The 26,506-nt window shown below is 36.4% G+C and overlaps 1 protein-coding gene across 4 annotated transcripts in view; it reads right to left on the bottom strand.

Moving 5' to 3' along the window:
* Positions 1-5,269: 5,269 nt before the first annotated feature.
* Positions 5,270-26,506, bottom strand: part of LOC126281506 (glucosamine-6-phosphate isomerase) — a 138,839-nt gene continuing 117,602 nt past the window's right edge. For 2 of the 4 annotated variants that reach the window (XM_049980523.1, XM_049980527.1), the window contains 2 exons: positions 19,535-19,613; positions 5,270-5,544 (listed from right to left, as the gene is read on the bottom strand). In XM_049980523.1, the coding sequence (XP_049836480.1) occupies positions 5,517-5,544; positions 19,535-19,613 (107 nt within the window). In that variant the 3' untranslated portion in view covers positions 5,270-5,516. The remainder of the gene's footprint in view (positions 5,545-19,534; positions 19,614-26,506) is intronic. The other 2 variants (XM_049980526.1, XM_049980524.1) reach the window with 1 other exon arrangement.

The following is a 26,506-nucleotide window of genomic DNA, read 5'->3' as shown; positions in this document are numbered from 1 at the left end:
TTTGTGTTTACTATCTATTGATACATTCTGACAGTACAGAATTGGGCTTGGCAAGTGTCATTATCATCTGTAAACAATGTACTTCAGTGTTGGTGACTTACACTTTGCTATATGATATCACTCTTGTGCATTCTGTTGTGCACGATTACATTTCTACGAGAATTGTGCCAATGAATAAGTGTACAACAATGTCGAGACACCTTGTGTTCATGTGCAAATGTAACGTAATATTCATAATTTTGATTTGTAGCTCCTTGCGTTGGCCGTGTTTGCAGTTAAAATTGTTGGATGTGAGGTCCACCAGTTATGCAAAACACCGTTTTTGATCAGTACTCAAACATGTTTCAGTACCACTGTGCCATCACCAGTAGGTTTTCGTTTTTATTTATTCTTTACATTTGGTGTGCATGAACTTCCGGATCACTTGTGTTACTTGCTACAGGTAGCTTGTCATTTTTTCGTGTGGCAAGCACTTTCATTCTCCGCATCATGGTGAGGTGTTGTGATGCCTACATAACTATAACAAGTATTTTCCACAAATAACATAGTGAAACACTTTTCACTTCACCAAAACACAAAGTGCAAACCACACTCGTAGGTACTGTTGATGGGTTGCAAACAGTGTACAAAGATCTACCTGAATAGGTGCAAGACCTGTCAGTCCAACTAAGTAGCATAAGTTTAAATACTCATTTCATGAGAATGGAGCAATAAAGGATAGATAGAGACATTAAAGAAACAAAGAATAGAGCCAAGGCTGGTATCCTAGACCAAGGCAGTACTCTGCACAGAAGGTAGTCTAGGAACACAAGGGTTATGTAGATGTGATCGAGGAAGCAATGAAGGTACAGAAGGCAGAAGTAAGAGCTGAAGTGCATCAGAGGTTGAAAGCAGTGGAGGAAAAATCGCAGAATAAAATTGTTAGTAACATTGAAAAGGAAAGGGACATTCAACCCCAAGCTATCAAGTGTCAGCTATCAAGTGTCAACAGACAGGATAGATAATCTATCTATCCACACTTGAAGCCTAATCCATCAGGTGAAATAGATTGCAACTCCAACATGCAGCAGGCACTGCTGACTTCTGTCCCTGTCACGCAGAGGTATTTGGAATAAGACCAGATACACCAAAAAAACGCCCACTGGCAATGGCAATGCTGCATACCTTTCTGCTTTGCATGCATCTATGCCTGCACGCATTTCTGGGCAGACAGTTTTTGATGTGGCTTACCGATAATCACTGCATAAAATGCTCAAATGTGTGTGAAATCTTATGGGACTTAACTGCTAAGGTCATCAGTCCTTAAGCTTACACACTACTTAAACTAAATTATCCTAACGACAAACACACACACCCCCATGCTCGAGGGAGGACTCGAACCTCCGCAGGGACCAGCCACACAGTCCATGACTGCAGCACCTTAGACCACTCGGCTAATCCCACACGGCAATCACTGCATATATCTCTCTCCCCAACCAATATATCTGGCGACTGTGATCGGATGTCACCATTGGGAGGGAGTCAGCACATTTGTAATAATTTAAAATAATTATATAATTTTGTGAATTTTCTGTTATACTAATTGTTGTCTTTCTCTGTTTCATGAATGGGATACTTTATCACAAAAAGGATGGAGATCACATGTCGTGCATAAAATTAAACATAATCAATTAGAGAATTAATTGCAGAAGGGGTGAGAAAGCCAATGAAAAGGTGGGAAAATTCACGATCCATTGCATGCATTACTGGAGCAAGTAGTGTCTTTACCAATAGTGATTGTGGTACCTTTCCTAATCCAATTCCCAAATTGCAGCATTATCATAAAATACGTAGACATTTGGACAGAGAATTAATTTTAGGGAGAGAAATGTGTGCATACAATTGAGTTACAGTGGCGGTGTATTTTGATACATGTTAGTGAGGCACTACTGAATAGTTTTCGTAGTAGTATCCTCACTATTTCAAACAGAGTTTCATTTCCAAAAGTATTCATTTACCTTGTAATTTTGTAATATTAGAAAAAAAAGTGTGCACACAGCAGGTACATTGTTGCCAGTCCATTGCCGGATAGCCAGGCACAAGATATTACCAAAATGGACATGGCAACAAATGAAATCGAAACTGAAAACATCTGTCATAGTGAAGAATACCACTTAAATTTTTTAGTTAACACAGAGACAGATGATAGTAACATTATTGTTCAAAATGATACAATGATGACAGTAGATGAGACGGGGTCGCTATTTTTCCCAGGGAGTATTTTTTCCCCGAGTGAAAATGTAATGTGTGAAAGTGTGGAATTACTAAATCATCCTTTGCCTGCCACACTTATACCTAATGCAATCATGATTGGGCAGAGTGCACTGTGCACAGCAGAAACCCCTACCACAATTCAGATGTTACAACAGTTATTTAAACAAAGCTTCAATGATTTTAAGAACAAGTTTAAGGAAGAGCAAAAACACACACTCAAAGGCAAAGCATGATGAAAAATTAAGTGATTTTTCAAAAAACAGATAGATACACAAAAGGAATTACTTGAACAGCAAAGGGATTTGGAATGGTGTAATCATAAGGTGCTCAACATCACCTCAAATTGTGGTAGATGAAAAACTGAAAGTATTAAAGAAAAAATACTGTGGATTTCAAACTATCAGATTCTAGCATCTTTTTCTCAAGGCTTGCATAAACAAATTGACCACCAATGGTGACAAGACATAGTGAGTCTGCTAAAAAACTCATCACTAAATTAAAAGTGGAGGTGAATCGCGAAGCAGGGATATCTTCCATTCTTTGTCACAAAAATGACGACACCTTGTGACATGCTGTTTACAGAAAACCAACTCATACACACTCGTATTTCATGGCATTACGTATCACCCCAGAAGAGTGATGTTTAATCCTATGCTTGTCTTTCCAATGAGTGATAAAATGATATAACAAATTATTTAATAGGAGAGTCCAACTACTGTGCTTAATTATTATTTACTTCTGTGATGAAGTAAAATCGAGGGACAGCACATCTCCAAGATCATACAGCGAATGCTCCAATTTAGCAAGAGATGTGCGTGTTTTTGTATGCTTCATGTACTGCTGGACATGACTGGAGCAGTGCACTGGCCCAGGAATAAAAGCCAAAGCCAAATAATGGTGCGGTTGATTTTGGTAGATCAAGGAATATTGTACTGTAGTTAGTATTCACAGCTGTCAGTCAAAACTTTTAAGTTGACATTCACATTCTTAGTTACGATATTATAGTAATGTTCTCATGGAATCAACCATATCTCATGAGAAGATTATTGTATATAATATGAATAAATCCACAATTAATGCATTCATGGTGAACTAAAGGTGAGCAAAATAATACTTAGCATTCACTACTTAAGATGATATCTAAACTTCAAGGATAATGAACGAGAACATTACAGTTTTCAAGTTCATAGCTGCCACAACCCTTTCCAGAAAAAAAAGGGTTCTGAAAACTTTGGTTCACAGTGCATGTAATACCACAGACAACACTCTCCAGGATTTACAAAGCATACCAGTGTTCTCCACAATAGATATGTGAAGTGCTACAGATAATACTGGAGATAGACTTCAGGAATGAGGACAGCGACAGAGAGATTTAACCCTTAACTTTCTTAACATATGTTGGAAGATTGCCACAAAAATAGGTCAGATCCTCACTAAACACAAAGTTGGAGAGATTCTGTGCTTCGGTTCTGTCAAAGATGATGAAGCTCCACATGGCTGGAGTTCACCGGATCCCCTCAGAGGGTGACTTTCATAAAACAGACAGATGACATGTATGACACATGAAAGATGTGCAGAACATAAAATTACACCAGTTTCCTACAGCCCAGTAAATCAGCTGTGGTGCAGCACTGCATCAACACTGGACACTATGCAGTACAATAATGTAGAAATTTTAGTGTTGACTCTACTATTTTGAGACTAGTGATAATGGAAGCAGTAGAAATTAGTTTGTCAAGGAATTTAATGAACAAAGGTGTTGGTTTCAGCATGGACAAAGCATGGAATCCAGTGCTTTCTTTAATAAACTCTCAATGATATTGTTACAATACATACTGTAGCCCCAGCCAGTGGCCTGTGATACAACCAACCATACAGGCACGGACCACTGGTTCCTGCAGCTACAATCCATGGGAAAAGATCGTATACAAGCAGCCAGACAATAACATAAATAGCCTGGGTTATTTTCAACTGATCTTCCCACTGTAGGCATGGTACCAGATGACACAAGCTTCACTGCTGGCGGCCTTTGTGTCACAGTACACATTACTGCAATCGCGGGTACCTCTTTCCTTGCTTGAGATCACATGCCCACTGTTTGCGTGCCTATACTCTTCCGTAGTCGGGTATTTAGAGCACCTCCTGGCCGCTCCATGGCAATGTGTGTAATGGGTGCTCACCACGTATGTTGATAAGCTGGTCGAGGATTAATCTCCAACTTGTTCTGGCTATTGGCTACTGCCAGCTCACTGAAGACTGTCCAGGACACTCACTTTGCTGGATGCCACCTAAGACCGTCCAGCGTTTTCACTTTGCTGGAAGTCAACCGTGGCTGTCCATAGCTCTTGCCTCACTGGAAACCATCTCTGACCACTCAGGTCTCCTGTCTTGCTGGACTCTGACTGCTAATCATCCTCATAAAGTGGTGCTACTGCTACCAGCTGACCACTGCCTCATAGACTGCATCTGTGTTATTCTATTTTGGTTCATTAGTGGCAATAAAAGTAAAGTTGTTCTTGGCTAATTGTGCACCTCATTTGCAGTGCCTTGCTCCTTCCAGTCACAAATACAAAATTACAGCTCCGAATGAAGCATCAATACCCCAGCACAGATCTACAAGCTAACTACAGATTATGTTTACACACAGTTTGTTACCAATGAAAAATATCTCTGGCACTTGTAATTCTGTGGCCCCAAGTGCAGTGGTGCAGTCTGCAGATTTATGAGGACTGACCAAGTAGTGTAGCTTCAGTCCACTGACTCAATCGGAATTGGCCAAAAGATGAGGTGAAGAAATATGGTCTCTGTGGTTGCACACCTGAAACTTAATGGATCAGTTACTATTTTTTAAAAACTTGAAGAAAAGCTGAAAGGTAATTAAAATACTATCCTAGGAGAATAAGCAAGGAAGTACTTCATAGATAATTGGAAGACAAAGAAATGGCTTTTTTAAAAGTCAAAAATATGTATCAGTTGTGGGTCAATACAGAAACTTCAGTTTCTAATACGTAATAAATTGTTTTCATGATTGGAATGTATTATTTAATCCATAAAAAACATAATTACACCTCAAAACAGCACAATAAACAGTATATATAAAATTTCAATAGAAAACATTATTATTTCTGATAAAATTCTTGGCTTTTGATCCATTCTTGTGATGATATGAAGTAACCCCAACTCAGATTTACCAGTGTTAATGTGTAAAGGCACTTCCTTGCATTACTTATCACCATCTGCACCCATCATCATTCCAGCATCTATCAGCTTACTGTGTACATTCCACAGATTCTGTAAAATATAAAATAAAAAAGTTGTTCTAGTAATTTGACAACACTGAAAAATAGAGATCAAATTGTGACATTAGATTTTGATGAAAACTCAAAATGATTCAATAGTGAAAAAAGTGAGCAGGAATTTGTTTCAGTACAAATTTATGTAACACTGTAAATATAAATCTACCACAAGTGAAGAATATTCTAAATTCTGAATGCATAAATTATAGTGTCCATTGTATTAAATTTTAAAAAATGAAATACACGAGACTTTAGTTTCGGCAACTATTATCAGCATATGCCTCCACATATAATACTCTATGGAGCTATCAACAACAGCAGTCCCATATACTTCAAGCTAAATTTGGAGATGACAGGGGTTAGTCACAAATGTGGAAACACGAAGAGAAATGCATGTTTGAACATAAATACAGATGCCAGCCAAACCTGAAGGTTGTGGTGCTGTATATGATGAAGAACATCTGTGCAATGTCCTCAAGACATTGCAAGTATGACCCATGGTCAGAACAGTGTCCTGTGTAGTTGCGAGTGCACTGTGTGTGACCTACATGAAGTTGAACGTAGGACATTGTTGGTGCTCCTATGGTGGGTGCTTCCATAGCCAAGGTAACTGAAGTGTTTGGTGTTTTCAAGAGGCACCATACTGAAGATTTATACTGCTTACAGGAAAGGTGGTGAAACACCATCTGCTACACGACAACAAAGATGAAAGTGCATGTTGAGTGACTGTAACAGATGGCCATTGAAGAAGATTGCAACAAAAAATATGACGACAACAGCAGCTAAATTCACAGCAGAACTGAATGTTGTACTTGTGAACCTTGTCAGCACCAAAACAGTATGTAGGGAGTTTCATCAGCAGGGAGTTGTAGGGCAAACAAGAATTTCAAAACCACTCATCAGTCATGCAAATACCTGTAATAGGAAATGTGGTTTCAAAGCCATTAAACCTCACTATGGAGCAATGGAAGAAAGTAATTTGGTCAGATGAGTCTTGTTTCAGACTGTTTCCACTTTCTAGTCGAGTGAGCATACCAAGAGTGAAACATGACAAATGTTTGGTGATGATTATGGTGGCCATACCATGGTATTCTATGGTCCCCATGGTTACTCTGCAAGGTCACATTACTGCTGAGGATGATGTGACCATTTTAGCTGATCAGGTGCATCCCATGGTATTAAGTTTGTTCCCCAATGGTGGTGCTGTGTTCCAAGATGACTAAACCCCCATTCACACATCTCACATCGTCCAGGGCTTGTTCTGTGAGCACAAGGATGAATTGTCACATTTCTCCTAGACAACACAGTCACCAGATCTCAATTTCAGACAACTTGAAGCTGTTTTGAATGCCAAAGGTTTTCCTACACTGTATAATGCATAGTATCGTGCTGGGTTTTTTGGTGTTTCCATATTTTTGTCTGTCCCCCATAAGTTACCAAAATCTTTGATGCAAAAATCTCTAAAAAGTAAATACCAGCCACACCTGTAGTGTATTATTTGATCTGATATATTTCTCAGTGCAGACAGTATGAAAGAAAAACAGTACAGCATTCGGTATCATTATGATTTGTCATATTATCAGACAAGAGGCAGGAAGCTTCAAGTAAGCATGAGACATAAGCTAGACTATATAATTGCTGTGGAAAATGGAAACAGAGCAAATATGCTATTAGAAACATTTTCAAAAGGATGTGACAAAATACAATAAAAATATATTAACATAAATGACTAAAATAATAAGATAATTGAGAAACAAGAGGAGGGTACAGGAACTAACCCATAGTGAAGTACAAACATTCAAGGTCATCTTTACAAAAGTGTTTAATTCAAGAGACGAATCTGGAACATACACAGTTAATAATAATAATAATAATAATAATAATAATAATAACACCCTGGAAGTAATGCCAGATGAGGTATAGTGGGTGCTTCAGACCTTCCACACGGGCACATTTGCTCAGAAAAGATTCATCCAATCTTTTTTGAGTAAAATACATTTTATACAAAACTATAAGTGTGTATATAATGGTGAACTTTAAATTGTCTAGAACCTGCATAGAATGGAGGAAACAAACTCAACTACAGAATTTCAAATGGGAGCATGAGAAGAAGTTGGTACCATTGAAAAGAACACACTAAAATACTTGACCAGAGAACTCTTCCTCAGTTCCCCACCATATTATGCCACTCTGTGGAAGTGAATGGGCACTGTTGACAGAAAAGCTTTCATTTCTTCATTGCTAGTGCCTTTACTTTTTTTGTTTGAATATGCTATTCATTCAGTAATGCCATGTTCTAATGAAGAGGTAGGCCAATTCAGCATAGACATAGTAAATGGAGAATGTAGTCACAAATATTTACAAGGAGAGTGGGTTTAAACAAATACATATGAAAATTGTCCATGCAAGTCACAGCATGTTTCTGGCAACTGAAGGCACAACTGCCAGAGTGGCAAGGTGCAACCGACTCACTATCATAACAACGCAGTTGGTGGATGTGATGTGTTATCAAGCACTAGGGTAGAATCAGTGTACTCTAGATGCCTGCATCTAGAATAAATTCCAAGTGTAAGCCTGAGAAATTCTTTTAAATGTTTTTGTAGCAAGTGCCTGAGGCAGGACATGAATACCAGTCTGGTGTTCACCTAGTGGGATGTGGGAAACTGCATAAAGCCACATAGGCTGGCCAGTAAACCAATCCTTGTCGTCTAACTGCTGGACAGATTCAAACTGGTGCTGGCATGCTTTCCCTTATCTCAGAAACTGGTGCACTGTGGACTGATAGAAGAAGGTCAGTGACTTGGTCACCACAGTCATCAAATTTAGCTCCCCAAAATGAGTTCTTTCGAGGATGTATCAAAGACACTGTGTATCAACAGTGTTGTTCGGCGTAGAGAGCATTCTGTCCATCTATTACCGCAAAACCGAAATGAATTAATGCAATCTTTTCTAATAATTTATTCTGTTAAAATAGGAAATAAAGTTTACTCAGAATTAAGAGAGCAAGGAAAAGTTATTCCCTACTGCAACATTACACAGCAATCCCAATATCCTACAAACTTTCCTTTCCTTAAGCACTGTTTAAATCATCATTTTCAGGAAGTTTTCTTTGTTGATGTCAACTATATGGCAGAGTAAGGAGGAGGGGGGAGAGGAGGAAAGGTATTCAGATTTAAGAGCTCCTTTCAATAGTATTTTTTTCTTGCATGTTCTCATAAGAAACTCTCAAAATGAGTTTGTTTTCTTCATTTTCCAGCATCTTACAGGCAATGTAAAGTTCACCATTCTATTTACCCATAGAGATTAGCATAAAAACTATTTCATCAAAAAAGAGTGAATATGTCATTTGTGAGAAACACTGGCTGATGCACCTCATATAAAGCCAGCCAGTGACAGTGTTTTGATGGAAATGATTTAAGTTGGAGAAGAGTAACACAGAAGGCACTTTCTTCTGGAGAAGAAGTAATTTGTCTCTCACCCTTGGGTCTGAGTGAGCTGCCTTTCCCTTTAACCTCCCCCAACCTATTCCTCTCTCCTCCATGAGGAAGAAACAATTAGTTCAAAGAGCTAGGAAACATATTGCTTATACTTTTATGTGTCTCTCTCTGGAGTGCTACACATTTTGCTTTCCATTTCGTGGAGATAAGTCCTGACCAGCAAATGGAACTGACACAATATGACAATGTTATCACAGAAAATCCTTGGTAGTATACAGAAGAACTGAATCAGAAAGTTGTCACAACTGTGCCATTTTGCTGTAGCGACAAACAGCATTGTATTAGTCAGTTAATTTCTTAATTCCCCTCAATAACAAATGGCCATGTGCTATTTTACCATTGCTAAATTGTTAAAATTACAATTTAGTAAAGAAATATCCAATGCCATGAAAAATTCTTCTTCACAGTTAATCTGAGTGTGTCACAAATGGAAAGAGTTGTGAAGAATTGTTATTGAAGACATCCGAACCTCGGTCACATTAAGAGTAAGATTATGAAGATCAATAAAGATGTGTAACAGTAACATGTGATACTGACAATTTGTATTTGTATAACATAACCCACTAGAAGCAGGTCTGAACTTTGAGAGAAGTCTTACATTATATTATATTGAGATGCAGTGAGTAATATAAGGAAATTAAATAATTTGGTCAGGATCATACTCAGCTGCAGTGATGGCAACAGACCATCTAACAATAGAATCAGCAAAATTACAGTGTTCAATCTATTGCAAAGAACATAAGTATATTTCTCAACTTCCTGTGTGTCCCGCATTCTCCTAACACAAAGCAATCTATTCTTAACAGTGTATAAAGTGAAGTATGTAATTAATCCTCATGTCTCTTTTTATTCGTGATGAGTGCAGGGAAAAGTCCTGCAATGGAAACTATGAGATGGAGCTCTGGCTACAAACAGCGCAGAACTGAAGAAAGTATTTGTTACACAGAGACAGCTTCTTTTTAAACGAAGTACAATAAGACAACAGGAAATTTTCAGTGCTTTTGCTAAATGATTTTTCACAAAGCTGAAGGTAAAGTAGAATGTCATGCAGAGAAGTTGTAGATAGAAGGGAAAAAATTCATGTTGCAATACAAATAATACAATTCTGGAATTAAATTATTTAACTGCAAAGTGAAATGATGTACATTTTGTGCTGCATAAGCACATGTGATGCATAATCATAATACAGAATACGATGATAAAAAAAATTCACTTTGGAAACAAAAAATCTAATATACCAATTGTTTTACACAGTTTCAAACCCATTTCAGGCACACGCATGTGTGTGCATACAAACACCTCTCTCTCTCTCTCTCTCTCTCTCTCTCTCTCTCTCTCTCACACACACACACACACACACACACACACACACACACACACACACACACACACAAAGCACCTATATTCTAAGGATAAATGATATGAACACACATAAGTTATTCAGGTACTAGTGTAGTGTCAACAAGAAAATACAAGATGATAAATCTATGCAAACCTTTAATAGTTTTTACATAAAATTCACACATTAAAAAACAAATATGTTAATTACAATCACAGTTATTATTATTATTATTATTATGTGAGGAGTAACACACAATCACTGGAAGTGTGAACTTAGGAACAGACTTTCACAGTGGTAGAATCTAATAAAAAGTTCACAGAATTTCAGTTGCATCAAATAATGTGTGCACTCCATCAAAATTCTCTTAGTCAAGATCTGAAAAGAACATGGGTAAATTATCATGGACATACAACTGCCTACTGTGATTAAAATGTGAAACATTTTATGATAATTTTGAACTATAGGAAGCAGTTAAAAAAAAAAGGTCCTGGATGTCTATTTCAACAACTATGAAGTGCTACTGTGTAACCTGAGACAGTAAGATTAGGTCAAATTCACAACAAAAGTTTTATAACATGCTATTACAGCATCATAACTAATTTTACTATTTGCATACAAAATGCGGAAACTTTGCCAAATTAATGCTTCAGAAAATAAATACCACTGACACAGTGTGACAAAATGTGTCACTTACATTTACAGCTGGTGAAGGTTTGTGTGTGTGGTTTTTGTTGTTATTGTTGTTTCACAATATTTCTTATTCTTCACATCAAAGAAGAGAGACAATAACTGTTTGGAACAGTACCACTACTTTTCTATTCATTCATGTCACTCTGTGATAAAATAAAGATAAGGATTTAACATTCTGCCAATGACAGGGTTTTTAAAGACATAGGACAAGTTTGGATAGGACTGAGATTGGGATGGAACCATCCTAACATTTGTCTTGAGCGAATTAGGGAAGTAATGCAAAATCATAAATCTAAATGGCTGGTCGAGTTTGAAATCCACTCCTCCGGTACTCTGGAAGTCACTCTGAATGTTTTCTACTATAAAGTGAATGAACAACAAAACATTACATGAAACATTACATAGAGAAAGAGGAACATCAACAGTAAACACAAAACTATTTCACGAAGGTCATCTTTCAAGCAGCATGAATCAATTGAAGAACGCGAATAACTGGCTAAATAAATCTGAGATGAAGAACTGTGAACAAGATGGCAGTGCATAGGAATAAAAAAGGGAAGGGAAGATATATAAAATAGACAACAAGCAGTGTTGTTGTTGTTGTTGTTGGTGGTGGTGGTGGTGGTGGTGGTAGTGGTGGTGATGGTCTTTAGTCCAAAGGCTGGTCTGATGCAACTGCCCACACTAGCTCTTTCTGCAAATCTTTCCATCTCTGCAAAACTATTGTAACCTACATTGACTTGAATCTGGTTGCTGTAGTGAAGCCATTGTCTCCCTTTACAACAATTACACCTCACATTTCCTTCCATTACAATATTAACTATTTCTTGATGGCACAGGATGTGCTCCACCAGCCCATCTGTTCTTTTAATCTAACTGTGCCATAAATTTTTTTCATTCCCAATTTGATTCAATACCTATTCATTCGTTATCCAATCTACACCTCAGCATTCTTCTCCAGCACCACACTTCAGACACATCTCTTCTCTTCTTGTCTGTGCCAATTATTTTCCATGTAAGGCTATACTCAACACAAATACTTTCAAAAATATATTGGGAGAATTTTTTTGGTCACCAGTCTCCTGACGGGTTTGAGGCAACCTGCCACAAATTCTTGTATTGCACTGACCTCTTCATCTCAGAATGGCAGTTGCTGCGTAAGTCCTCAATCATTTATTGGATGCATTCAAATCTCTGTCTCCCTCTGTTGTCTTTACCATCTACAGTTCCCTCTAGTACAAAGGAAATTATTACTCGTATCACCCTGTCCCATCTTTATGTCCATTTTCTATGTGTTCCTTTCTTTGCTGGTAACTTCCTCGTTCTTGAGCTTATCAGTCCCCCTACTTTTCTACAACCTCCTATAGCATTTCATTCACTGGATTCTAATGTTCCCACAGATAGTGATTCAGTTCCTTATGACACTGTGCTTCAAAGTTACATTCTCAAAAACTTATTCCTTGAATTAAGACTTTTGTTTGGCACCACTAGACTTCATTTGGCCATGGATACACTCTTTACCTGAGCTAATCTGCTTTTTATATCCTCCTTGCTTCATCCACTGTATGTTATTTTGCTTCTAAGGAAGCAGGATTCACTAACTTCATGTATTTTGTCATCACTTATTTTGTTGTTATGTTTGTTGTCTATAATTAAATTTCTCCCACTCATTACTTTTGCCTCCACTTGGTTTACTCTCAGTCCATATTTCACATGCACTACCCTGTTCCTCACTTTCACTGAGGACAGCAATGTCATTAGTGAATCTTATTCACTGATATCTTTTCACCTCGAATTTTAACCCCACACTTGAAAGTTTCTTTTATTTTCATCATTGCTTCTTTGATGTATACATTTAACAGTAAGAGCAAAAGACTACATCCTGTCCCACAACCATTGTAATCTGAACACTTCATTCTTGATCTTCCTTTCTTATTGTTCCCTCTTGGTTCTTGTACATATTGTGTATCAGTTGCCTCTCTCTATAGCTTACACCAAGATTTCTGAGAATCTTGAAGATCATGCACCATTTTAGACAGGTAGACATTTTAGGAATTCTGATTAAATGTTATCTATCACTTCTGCCACATTTGATTGTAACAATTCCTGTTGATGCCTTTGCCTTTCATTTCACTAAAGGCTGATTGGACTTGTTTATATGGTCATTTCTTTCTTGGTTTCTTCACATCTTTCCTGAAGTCATTTTGCATTGACTGCCCTGCACTTGCTATTTATTCATTTGTAAGGGATTTATATTGCTGTATTCCTGTCTTTCCTGGACATTTTGTACTTCCTTCTTTTCTTGTTCATTTGAAGTATTTCTTCTTTTACCAAATGTTTCTTCACAGTTACCTGCCTTGTACCCATGTTTGTTTGTGCAACATCTGTGATTGCGCTTTGCAAACTTCAATCATATCTCATTATTCCTCAGAACTTCTGTTTTCCACTTCCTTCCACACTAATCCAGCTGGGACATTCCTATGTCTCCCAGCTCTTTCCAAGTATACCTCCTCCCCTTGAGAATCTTGAACAGACTATTTGCTATCACCATCTGAAATTTATTGTGGAACCTCTCTCATTTCTACAGCCAAGTCCATATTGTCTCACACTTCAACACCTTCCCCTACAACTGCATTCCAATACCCTATGCATATTAGATTTTCATCTGCCTTTACATACATTATTGAATTACCTGTTCAATATCCTCATGTACTGTATCTATTTCTTCATCTTCTACTTGCAGTGTTGCATGTATACCTGAACTAGTGTTGTTGGTGTTGGTTTGCTGCCATATCTCATGAGAACAGCCCTACCATTGAACTGTTCACAGTACTCATTCTTTGCTCTAGCTTCCTATTCGCAATGAATCATACTCCCATTATATCATTTTCTCCTGATACTGATACTATCCTATGTTCATCTGCCCAAACATCCTTCCCATTTAACTTCACTGACCTCCAAAGATCCAAACTGAGCCTTCCCATTTCCCTTTTCATGCATAGATGCTCGTATAAAGAAATAAATCCTTATAAAATAGTGATTGCTCATTTTATTTGTAATTTGGTCCCAGTATATGTTCAAGACAATTACACAAATTCAAAATTATGCTATAGTGCTTTTAGAAAAAGGCTTCTTGACACTGAAATTTATATTTTAAGTTGATTTATTCCACTTCTTCAGAACAGCTTTTTATGAGAAGGAAGGAGTACGAGACAAATGTTTCTATGGAAGGGAGTTTAAAAGAAACAGCTGAAACATAATGTAAAAACTAAAACTTCAGAGAAACATGAATCAAAATTAAATGGGGTTGTGGAAGGGAATAATTCTAGAGGGGGTGAGATGATTAAGAGGAAGAGACGGAGTGAGGAGACAACAAGAAAAGTGAGAAAAGAAGGCTGCACAGGAGAAGGGGTGGTAGTATTAACTAAAATGAGGGCTCCACGTATGTGTTGACAGTATCAGCACTTCACTTGGTAGATATATCTTATTTATTTACTCTTACCTTCACTGTAGACATTTCCTGACCAACAGTCAGTTACTTCAACTTCAGTACCTACTTATTTACAAAGCTGCTACTGAGCTAACTGTGTTTCAGATGAAAGTAATGAGCTGCCTACTTTCCAGCTGGCAAAACAGGACCAATTGGAACTGAGTTCATAAATTTTTAAGTGCAAAATCAAAGTATAATATTTTCGCTTCTGTTATGTGAAGAGAACAAAGTGCCTCAAAAGGGATTTTACAACTTCGAATGATATAAAGCTGTTCTTATGTCATTCTTTACCAAGATAAATCAAGTTTTTCCCTTCTAGTTTTCTTAATGTTCAGTATGACGTCCATCAGTAATCAGACGCACAACCCAGATGATTCTACTGTATGCCAAATGCACTGCAGCATGCAGGCACAATGGCTTCAACTGTGGAATACAGAGCTGGCTGAGGTAGTGTAAAAGCTCTATCTTTAAAAAGTCCCAAAAGTGGAAACCAGAACTAACATCTGAGGTGACCATACAGTTGGTCCAATACTCACAATGGAAACATCAATGAGGTAACTTCAGACTTTGTTAGGATAAGAGAGGTGGGAAGGCATCTCGACAGACACACATACAGCATTCTTTATTATCATCATTAATCTGTAGAATAAAAAAGTCTTGCAGCATATAAAAATATGCTAGTCTATTGGTTGTTATGACTTGAGAAATCATCATGTTTGCTCTTGCTTAACGTACATAAGACAATAAGTTTTGGACCAATGCAAATATTTTCCAATGATTGCTATGGATTTTCAGTGCACCAAGCCAAGAGTTGTGTCTTCATGTTGCAATATAACTGAAAACTGACTCACTATTTAAATTCTTTTTTGAATAAACTCCTAGTTTTCATCCAGCCAATTAGCACCTCTCAATAAAATTTATTGTGAACCATGTTATCTGTGTTTTTCACTTCTTAGACGGAAGTACTTCTGGATGGTTTCAGACGCAAACATTTCCTCAGTACTTGTCAAAAACTAACATGCAGAATGCCCAGCTAAGGAGCAGCACAATTGACAAATATTTTCTCCAGACTTCTCCAAAGGTTACACTATTCAGCTATACCCATTCAAGCTACTTCTGCATGTCTTCCAGTGGTAACTTTCATTACATCTACATCTACATCGCTACTCTGCAAATCACACTTAAGTGCCTGGAAGAGGGTTCATCGAACCACATTCACAATAATTCTCTATTATTCCACTCTCACACAGCGCACAGAAAAAGAAGAAACCTATATCTTTCTGTGCGAGCTCCAATTTCCCTTATTTTATAACGATAATCATTTCTTCCTATGTTGGTTGGCATCAACAAATTATTTGCGCATCCAGAGGAGAAAGTTGGTCCCAATTCCTGTACCATGTCCATGCCACTCTCTCCCCTATTTCTCAATAATACAAAACATGCTGTCCTCCTTTGAAATTTTTCAGTGTACTCTGTCAACCTTATCTGCTAAGGACCCTGAAATGCATAGCAGTACTCTAAAAGTGGATGACAAGTGTAGTGTAGGCAGTCTCTTTAGTAGATCTGTTGAATCTTCTAAGTATTCACCTTCCCTACAACACTCTCTATGTGTTCTTTCTAATTTTAAGTTGTTTGTAATTGTAATTCCTAGGTTTTTAGCTGATTTTTGGGCTATAAATTTGATTGATTTATAACATAACTGAAATTTAAGGGACCCCTTTGAGCACTTATATGGATGACATCACTCTTTCATTTATTTAGGGTCAAACTGCCATTTTTACACCTTAAGGAGGTCCTTCCTAAATTATTTTGAATTTGTTTTGATATTCTGATGACTTTACTCAATGATAAATGACAGCATCATCTGCAAACAACTTATGATGCCTCAGAAATCACTCCTGTTTCACTCAATGACTTTCCGTCAACTACTACAAATTGTGACCCCTCTGACAGGAAATCACAAAATCACAAAACTCATACAGTTTTCCATAAGCACGTAATTTGATTACACTTCACTTGTGAGGTGTGGTGTCAGAAACCTTCTGAAAATCTAGGAATATGGAATCCCTTGTCAATAGTGCTCAACATTTTGTATGAGTAAAGAAATAGTTATGTTTCAAAAGAACAATGTTATTTTAGATCTGTGATGACTATGTTTCAACAGATGATTCTCTTAGGGGCAATTCATAATGTTCAAACACAATATATGTTCCAAAATCTTGCTGCATATCAACATTAATGGCATGAGACTGCAATTTAGTGGATTAACCCTATTGCCTTTCTTGAATATTGGTGTGACTTTGTGACGAAGCAAGCAGGGATATTTTTACTTACCCTGCCTCCTTAAATTCGTTTTTTCACTTTAAATAGTTACTATTAACACATGTGAGTATAATCTGCATTTTCATAAAATAAAAAGGTTGGGCTTCAGTTTTTAAAGAATATAACACCAGATCTAATTTTGGTTATCACTGTTAGCAATCAACCGTGATTCTTATACATCTATTTTAACAATGCGTTTCAGGAGACAATGCTCTCATCATCAGGTTGTAAAGTCTATGTCATGAAATTAAACGGACTAAAAAGACAAAATACCATCACAAATAGTTGGGAAGTCCATAGGGTAAAACAGAATTAAAAGTATATTGGACTGTGGGTCCTTGTCTTACATTGAAGTTGTTGACATAAGTTGATGACCGTCCCATAACTACCAAATATGCTGTTGCACTGTGCCGGCTCGGGAGCTGTTGTAGACTCACGTGCCTAGGTGTTGTGGCGTGGTTACGGGCGTGTGCTTGACGGTAACACTATGCTATTCGGAATCTGATTTCCTTATTGCATTGGTCTGCCATTGTTAGCCTCTCGCAACTCCGTCAGCGACATGCTACAAGTTTAAAGTCGCATACCTACCCTAAAATAATTCTAAAAACCCGCTAAAAAATCTTATTTCTTTAAAATTATCTTCTGTATTTAGAATATTGCTTTGTTTCTTTTCATGGATAGCTATCTCGAATTCCTCTAGTAAATCAATTTTCCTCCCTTTCTTTTCTACATACAATATTTCTATGCTGTCTTTTTTACTATTTGATTTTTTTTACTATTTCCTCAATGTCCATCGACAAGTGACAGAGTGTCGTCTACATAACATAGCGACACTCTGTTACTTGTCAATGGTTCCCGTGAGGACATTGAGGAAATAGTAAAAAAGTTCAACGACGCACATAATAAAATAGAATTTACCGTGGAGTATGAAACTGACAATTGTTTACAGTTCCTGGACCTGAATATAAAAAAGCAGGGCAGCAAACATGCGTTCTCTGTTTATAGAAAACAAACTACGACTGATGCCGTGATCCCAAATGATTCATGCCATCCGCAGGCTTATAAAGAAGCTGCTTTTCGTAGTCTCGTGCATAGGGCAGCCAATATACCTATGAGCGAAAAAGATAGGGAAACTGAAATTAATACAGTTAAGAGAATAGTGATGAATAACAGTTACAGAATAGATATGGTTAAAAAAACTGTTACGGAAAAGTAATAAGCGTAAAAAGAATAAACCTGATGGAGAGAAAGTGAAAATTATCACAATGCCATACTACAGAATAGTCTCACAAAAGATATCAAATATTTTTAAGCCATACGATGTTAAAATAGCTTTTCAGACTAATAACCTAGTGAGGTATAGCCTTAAGCATGATATTGGCGAGAAGAGAAATAAGTTTGAAAGATAGGGAGTTTATAAGATTCAGTGCAGAACTTGTGATGTAAAATATATAGGGTAGACAGGAAGATCATTCGTGATCCTGTATAAAGAACATAAAGATGCGTTCAGGTTAGGAAATTATGACAAATCAGCCGTTGCGAACCATATATATGAAACAGGTCATCCCCTTAATAGCATAGAAGACAACATAGAAATATTGCATGTAGAAAAGAAAGGGAGGAAAATTGATTTACTAGAGGAATTTGAGATAGCTATCCATGAAAAGAAACAAAGCAATATTCTAAATACAGAAGATAATTTTAAAGAAATGAGATTTTTTTAGCAGGTTTTTAGAATTATTTTAGGGTAGGTATGCGACTTTAAACTTGTAGCATGTCGCTGACGGAGTTGCGAGAGGCTAACAATGGCAGACAAATGCAATAAGGAAATCAGGTGCCGAATAGCATAGTGTTACCGTCAAGCACACGCCTGTAACCACGCCACAACACCTAGGCACGTGAGTCCACAACAGCTCCCGAGCCGGCACAGTGCAACAGCATATTTGGTAGTTATGGGACGGTCATCAACTTGTGTCAACAACTTCAATGTAAGACAAGGACCCACAGTCCAATATACTTTTAATTCTGTTTTACCCTATGGACTTCCCAACTATTTGTGATGGTATTTTGTCTTTTTAGTCCGTTTAATTTCATGACATAGACTTTACAACCTGATGATGAGAGCACTGTCTCTTGAAACGCGTTGTTAAAATATATGTATAAGAATCACGGTTGAATGCTAACAGTGATAACCAGTATAACGACAACTGCTACCTCGACTCCATAATGGATTATATTAGAAAAAAGAAGAAGATCTAATTTTGTGCCTAGTTTTATGTATGTAATTGATTTTCTAATTTATTTCAACTATTCCTAATTAGTATCTTTTGTTATAGGGTGAAATCAGTAATTGTTTCATAACTTAAATTCTATTGTTGACATATAAACATATATAACATATATAAATTCTGCAATAATTGTAAACATTTGGAAGACAAAATATGAGCATTCTTTAAGTATTTATTAATTTCAAAGTAAATAACATTTTTGTCAAAAGTATTGTTTATGTAACAATTTTTTAATCTTTTAATAGAAGAAACTGTTAAAAAGAACCAATTTTTTGATGTATTCAGTAAATATAATGAGTTAAGTTTAAATTGTAATTTCTGTAAATTTAGCTTCACAGAATGTATAAGTTCAGTACCTACTATTGTGAGGATATATAAGGGCCCAATTTTTGGTCACAAGACAGTCAGTCCATGGCTGAGTTTCAGACGAGGAACCTGTGTTGGTTAGAATGACAACAATGCATCAACTTAACAGTGAAATAAGTGTTACAACAATAGGCCTTGTGTTAAATCAATGACGGTGATTTTTCAATTTATGTGAAAGACTGTGAACTGTGTGGTTAGACTTTTACTGCTCGCAGATGTACAACAGTAAACTATAGTAGCAGTATGTGGATGTTCACATGAAAACTATTAATGAGGCTTATGGAAAGTTAAACATTAGTGCACTAGCCACATTAAATGTGAATATGGTGGGGGTTATGAAAAGCGAAAGTAAAAAAGACTGTGTAATGTAACTGTGCATCTGTTGGCTACATCATTTAAAGTAGTCCGTGTTTGACTTCCACACCCCATTTTCCAGCCAGTACATTGACACCGAGGACAATCAAATCAACAAAGAAACAAAGTAGGTGAACCACTACATGTGGTGCCCTGACATGAGGACTATTGGATGTGGGCACAATAAACTAGAACTCACGAACTGTGACAGTGAAGTGTGAACTCGAGTGGTTTACAGTACAGTTTTAAATGGAAGAGATGATACAGCCAATCAGCGCTGAGGTTTCATAACGAAGAAGGTGCAGCAGCCAATCAGTGAGCAGGTTCTATGGAAGCAGTCATTGAGTACTGGAGCAGTCAATTAGCACGCAGGTGGACACAGCTGACTGCAGGTAAACAAGACACCTTGCTGAGAGAATTACAATTTGCCGCCGCTGTGCAGTTGCAGGTAACAACCACAAGAACCAGAGCAGAGCAGCAGCAGATGAGTAATTAAAAACAAGGTAATTCATTGCAAAAGCTGTGTTGTATTAAGTGATACATAATGAGTGACCTTAACGAACAAGGGACAACAAGAGACTGGTTCTGTAGACGGTAGTAGTTATAAATCAGACGTGAATGTAACTTGGAAGGAGGGGGGGGGGGGGGGGGGGAGTCCTATTGTAAAGAGCAAAACAGACAAAATCAGTAATGATGTGGGTGATATTTTTAAGATTAAGGAGAAGGAATCTAGTAGCAGAAGTCAGCAAGGGCAAAATTTTATGGCAGATGGAAATATGGAAGCGATGTTAAGGCAGATTTTCAGTAATACCAGTAGCATGAAAGAAGACATTAGCAGTATGAAAAAAGGCATTAATGCAGTAGAAAAGAAAAGTGAGAGTATTAGATCTGACATGGTTAACTTGAAAGATGAACTGAAGAAAGAAATTAAAAAGGAAAATAAGATAGTTAACACTGATCTTTCAGAATTACATAAGTAGTTTGATAGGGTAGTTAAAGATTGTGATAATACTAATGAGAAATCAAGATTGAGTAGTAAATGTATAGAAGAGAGAGAGAAACTTTGTGATGACAATAATAGGAAGGTGGAGGTGTCCAAGAAACAATGTGCTGAAAATAGGATGAAACTTGAGAACCAAAGCAATCAGATTAAACATGATTTTGAAACGGATGTAGAAATCAAGTGTGCAGTAGTGGTAGAGGAAAAACTGGTAAAAGTAAATGAAAATGTAAATTCAAAATTGACAAAAATGGAGAATAAGGTGGAAGAAGTACAAAATCTAGAGCATAGAGAAAGTGAAAGTGGGGCTGATTCTGACAGCAGTTGTAATGATGCTAGCAATGACGAATACAGTAGTGATGAGGATGAGGTATGGGAATTTATAATTGATAATGATGGCAATGTGTTAAGTAAAGAAAGAATAAATGAGGATAATGTTAGGTCTAATGAAGAGTTAGGGTTTGAGAGCGGTATAGAGGATCTTGCTATCTATTATTTGACTGTGTCTGATAATCATTTTGGTAAGCAGGATAATAGTTTTTCCAGGGAAAGGATTAATGAGGATTTGTTGTATGGAGAAGATCATATAGTAAGTAAAAAGGAAGTGTGGCACTCCTGTAATAACAGCAAGGGTACAAGGGATACATGTTAAGTGTTTACTGGCCAGTGGTAGTGACTTTAATGGCATTTCACAGGCATTTTTTGAGTCTATCAAGAACACAGAGGGTATGGTGGTGATGCATGTTGCTGGAATAAAAATTATTGGTGCTACTTGTAAGCTATTGAAGAGTGTGAAACAAGAGATAGTATTAACTGTGGAATAGGCAAGACAGCTGTTGGAGTGCAATTTCTTGGTAATTCAAAACCTCAGCTTTGATGTAATATTTGGGAATAATTCCTTGTGCAGTTAGCAAGTAGGGGGTTCAACAATCTGTGCTGGGCTCATTATGTGGTGATAATGCTTACCCCATATGTCTTTCTCATTTTTCATGTTTCCTGAGGCAGTCAAACTCTTCTTCTATCCTATCTGTAGTTTATAAGTGAATCAGAATTATTCTATCTTCTATTTTCATGCAATTTTGTGCAATAGGATACTTAAGTATAGGGATCAGTTAGAAAAATTTTCTCTAATGTTACATATATATTATGTTGTGTTAGTGGTAAGTAATGCAATCATAAGAGGATGGATAAAAATAAAGTGGTGCCATGGTTAAAGAATTTGTCAAACAAAGAGGTAAAGTAAACAGAAAATGAAAGGTGTCAGTATGTGTGGAAGATAATTAACAAATGAAGTAATCAGCTTATTGATGCAGCAGAAGAGGCAATATGCATTACAAACCATTTTAAATATGAGATATTAATATTAATTGTGGTATAATAGAACTGTTTATGTTCGGTGCAGTTAGTATAGGGAGATAACTATCTACCCATAGAAGTGACATGGTACAGTCTTGTTTAACATTAAGGAATTACTTTAGACATAGCTGCCTGGAGTAATGTATGTGAAAAGAATAAGCAATGTTTGTATGTATATCAATAATCAGGCTAGAATCTTAAGCAGTTTGATAGAATACAGTGAAAGAATATTATTTATGAGCAATAATTTTGCCTGATCAGTAATGAGAGTTAAGTTTGCCTTAGCATAAGGATCTGTTATTGTGGAGTGTTTTTCAGTAGAGTCGATTTTGCATTAGTTAAGCAGAGTGTTTATTTATTACATTATGAAGCAACAAGGAAATAATAAACTAATGAATAATGTTAGAGTCTTAATGGTTACGGAGCCTGTCTCTGCAGTAGGGATATTTTTTGAGCATGCACTCCACTAGCTAACGAGATAAAAAATGGAAGTGAAATAATGGAGTGACAGACATGATTAATGTAAACGATAACTGTATACAAACAAATGTGGTGTAACTATATTGAGGATCTAATTGTGAACTAGGCAACATTGGCTACTGTGTATATAGTGCAATTCATGACACTGCTGCTGCAAGAATGAGAGCTTAACAGAGAGAACAATATTTTTGAGAGGTACAAAATATATAATGCTGCATCACTGGATCTATACGTTATCTGAAAACTTATGTTCGTGTTCTGATGAATTATGAGCTTGAGGGGGTTAATACTGGGATGAAAAACAATAAGTTTGCTGTTTAACTGATAACTGTGGTGCTAGACTGATGTGAATATTCTGATCGGTCAACCATTGGGTAACATCTTGTGATTTTGTGAGGATTTAATTTTCTGTCTGACAGAGTAGTGCTCAGAGTGGAATGGAGAAATAGAACAATGATTTGGTACAACTTCCATCCCTTTTATTTTGATTTGAGAAGTAATTAAGTTTTTTTAATGGTAACTCTATTCTTTTTTTTCATAACGTAATGATTAGTAAATCTATGCTATTGCACATCTTGAGTTTTTCCTATTTTGCAAATGGGAAAGAAAAAAATCTTTCTAGTTCAACCAGTTTCAGACAGTTATGACTTAGAGTAATGTTTTGGTAGTGTAATGTGCACTTGATTTTAACATTTTTCCTACTCACCACCTTTCATACTATAGTCAATTTTAGTGTTAATTGTTGTAATGTCATGAGAACTTGTAATGTATATATTTATGAAATAATGACTATCACTTTTAGTGTTAAACATTTTTTGTTAGACTTAAGTTAGAAGTAAAAGTAGCTGTACTAAAGTAGGATATTTGTCTGATTTTTTCACGTGCTGTGGCAGAGGAGAACCACCTCCAAAGGAACTGATCACAGTGCATTTCCTAAGTAACTGCCACTTGGGTCTGTTGAAGGCGTGGACAGCTTGGTGAGAAAGTGTGTTAAAGTTCATTGAAAAAGTGAAAGTGCTTGTGAGAATAAATATTGAGCAAGTGAAATTTTTTTGTCTAAACATGAACTGCAATTAGCAGTGTAATTTAACTTCTTTAGGACTCGTGAGGATTAATTTTTTATTAAGCAAGACAGGACTTGCATAAAATGATATTTACGTTTAAATGTAATCTTCGCCTACCCAGAAAAAACATCAGTTGTGAAGAAGATGCGTAATTTTTGTTAAAAGTATAACTTGTGGCTATTTTGTGATCTTGTACAACAATACACTGTATGTAATTATTTTGTATGGGGATTTTTGTATGGCCAGTTCATATAAGTATAAATTTTAAAAAAAAGACATATGTACTGTTGTTTTTGATTAGATTTCTTATGTAATATTTTGTGTGTGTATATTTTAACCCAATGTCTGGGGTCACTAGTGGTCACTGAATTGTCCAGTTAGCTATTTGCAATATCTATCTGGTCAATCCAATGAGGGGGTGATGTGACAAAGCAAGTTGGGATATTTTTACTTACCCTCTTGTTTTGCCATCTGCCTCCTTAAATTCGTTTTTGCCCTTGTAAATAGTTACTATTAACATATGTCAGTATAATCTACATTTTCATAAAATAGAAAGGTTGGGCTTCAGTTTTTAAATAATATAACACCAGATCTAATTTCGTGCTTAGTTTTATGTATGTAATTGATTTTCTAATTTATTTCAACTATTTCTAGTTAGTATCTTTTGTTGTATGGCGAAATCAGTAACTGTTTCGTAACTTAAATTCTATTGTTGACATATAAACATATATAAATTCTGCAATAATTGTAAACATTTGGAAGACAAAATATGAGTGTTCTTTAAGTATTTATTTGGTTCTATCTGAAAACATGTTAGTAAAGCCAGCCCTTAATTTCAAAGTAATTAACATTTTTGTCAAAAGTATTGTTTGTGTAACAATATTTGTTAGTTTCTGATTTAAACAAATAATTTGGCCTAACTCTTGTAATAGAAGGAACTGTTTAAAAGAACCGATTTTTTTATGTATTCGGTTAATTTAATGAGTTAAGTTTTAATTGTAATTTCTGTGAATTTAACTTCAAAGGATGTGTAAGTTCAGTACCTATTATTGTGAGGATATATATGGGGCCAATTTTTGGTCATGAGACAGTCAGTCCATGGCCGAGTTTCAGACCAGGAGCCTGTGTTGGTTAGAATGACAACAATGCATCAACTTAACAGTGAAATAAGTGTTACAACAATAGGCCATGTGTTAAAGCAATGACCGTGGAAAGTCTGTGAACTGTGTGGTTAGACTTTCACTGGTTATAGATGCAAAACAGTAAACTATGGTAGCAGTATGTGGATGTTCGTCTGAAAACTATTAATGAGGCTTTTGGAAAGTTAAACAATAGTGCACTAGCCACATTAAATGTGTATATGAGGGGTTGTGAAAAATGATAGTAAAAGACTGTGAAACTTAACTATGCATCTATTGGCTACATCCTATAAAGTAGTCCATGGCTGACTTCCAAACCGCATCCAGTATGTCGACACTGAGGACAATCAAACCAATGAAGAAACAAAGTTAGTGAACCACTACAACTCGTGCAACTTTCCACTCTTTGGGAACAGATCTTTCGTTAAGGAAGTGGTTGTATGTGAATGTTAGAACCCAACTGGTATACAATCTGGACCAGAAAACTTGATTTTCTTAAGAGATTTAAGCTGCTCCACTACTCCAAGGACATCTACTTCTAAGTTAGTCTTGTTGGCAGCTGTTCTTGATTCAAATTCTGAAATATTTACTTTGTTTTCTTTGCTGAAGGAGTTTGAGAAGGCTGTGTTTAGTAACCCTTCTTTAGCAGCATTGTCATTGACAGTATTTCCACTGCTACTGTGCACAGAAGGCATTGGTTGTGTCTTGCAGATATCATTTTACGAACAACCAGGATCTCTTTAGATTTTCTGCCAGGTTTTGATACTAATAATAGTTTCTACAATAAAATTTTGTATCTCACATTCATGACTGCACTAAATTTTGAGCTTCTGTAAAAGAGCGTCAATCTTGGGGATTTCATGTTCGTTTAAATTTGACATGCTTTTTTTTATTGTGTCTGCAACAGTATTCTGATCCTGTTTTGTGTACCATGGGGGAACAGCTCCATCATTTGCTAGTTTATTTGGTATAAATCTCTCAACTGCTATTGACACTATTTTTTTTTTAAATTCAAGCCACGTCTGGTCTACAATTGGTTGCTAATTTGGAAGGACTGGAGACTGTCACTCAGGAAGGTGCCAAGAAAATTTTTATCTTTTTTTAATAAATATATTTTTCATTTATTTTTAGTGAATTTGGGAGTTACGATATTCAGTTTCGCTACAGCAACTCTGTGCTCACTAATCCCTGTATCTACTTTGGTGCTCATTCAGCTCAGGATTGTTTGTTGCTAAGAGATAATGCGTGTTTCCACAATAATTTATTATTTGTGTGGGCTCATGACGTAGCTGCTCAAAATAATTTTCAGAAAATGTATTTAGCACAATTTCGGATGATGTTTTATGCATACCTCCAGAATTAAACATGTGTTTCTGCCAACATATCGAGGGTAAATTAAAGTCCCCACAAACTACAATGCTATGAGTCAGGTACATGTCTGGACCTTTCACCAATTGCATCATCTGAATCGGGAAGTCGAGAAAAGGATCCAATTATTATTTTATTTCAGTTGCCAAGAATAATCTCTGTACATACTAACTCACAGGAACTACCTACTTCAATTTCACA

The sequence above is a fragment of the Schistocerca gregaria genome, chromosome 7, assembly GCF_023897955.1.
Source record: "Schistocerca gregaria isolate iqSchGreg1 chromosome 7, iqSchGreg1.2, whole genome shotgun sequence".
Taxonomy (NCBI): Eukaryota; Metazoa; Arthropoda; class Insecta; order Orthoptera; family Acrididae; genus Schistocerca; species Schistocerca gregaria.
Note: the sequence above shows the minus strand (reverse complement) of the source record. Positions and strands in the feature narration are given on the sequence as shown.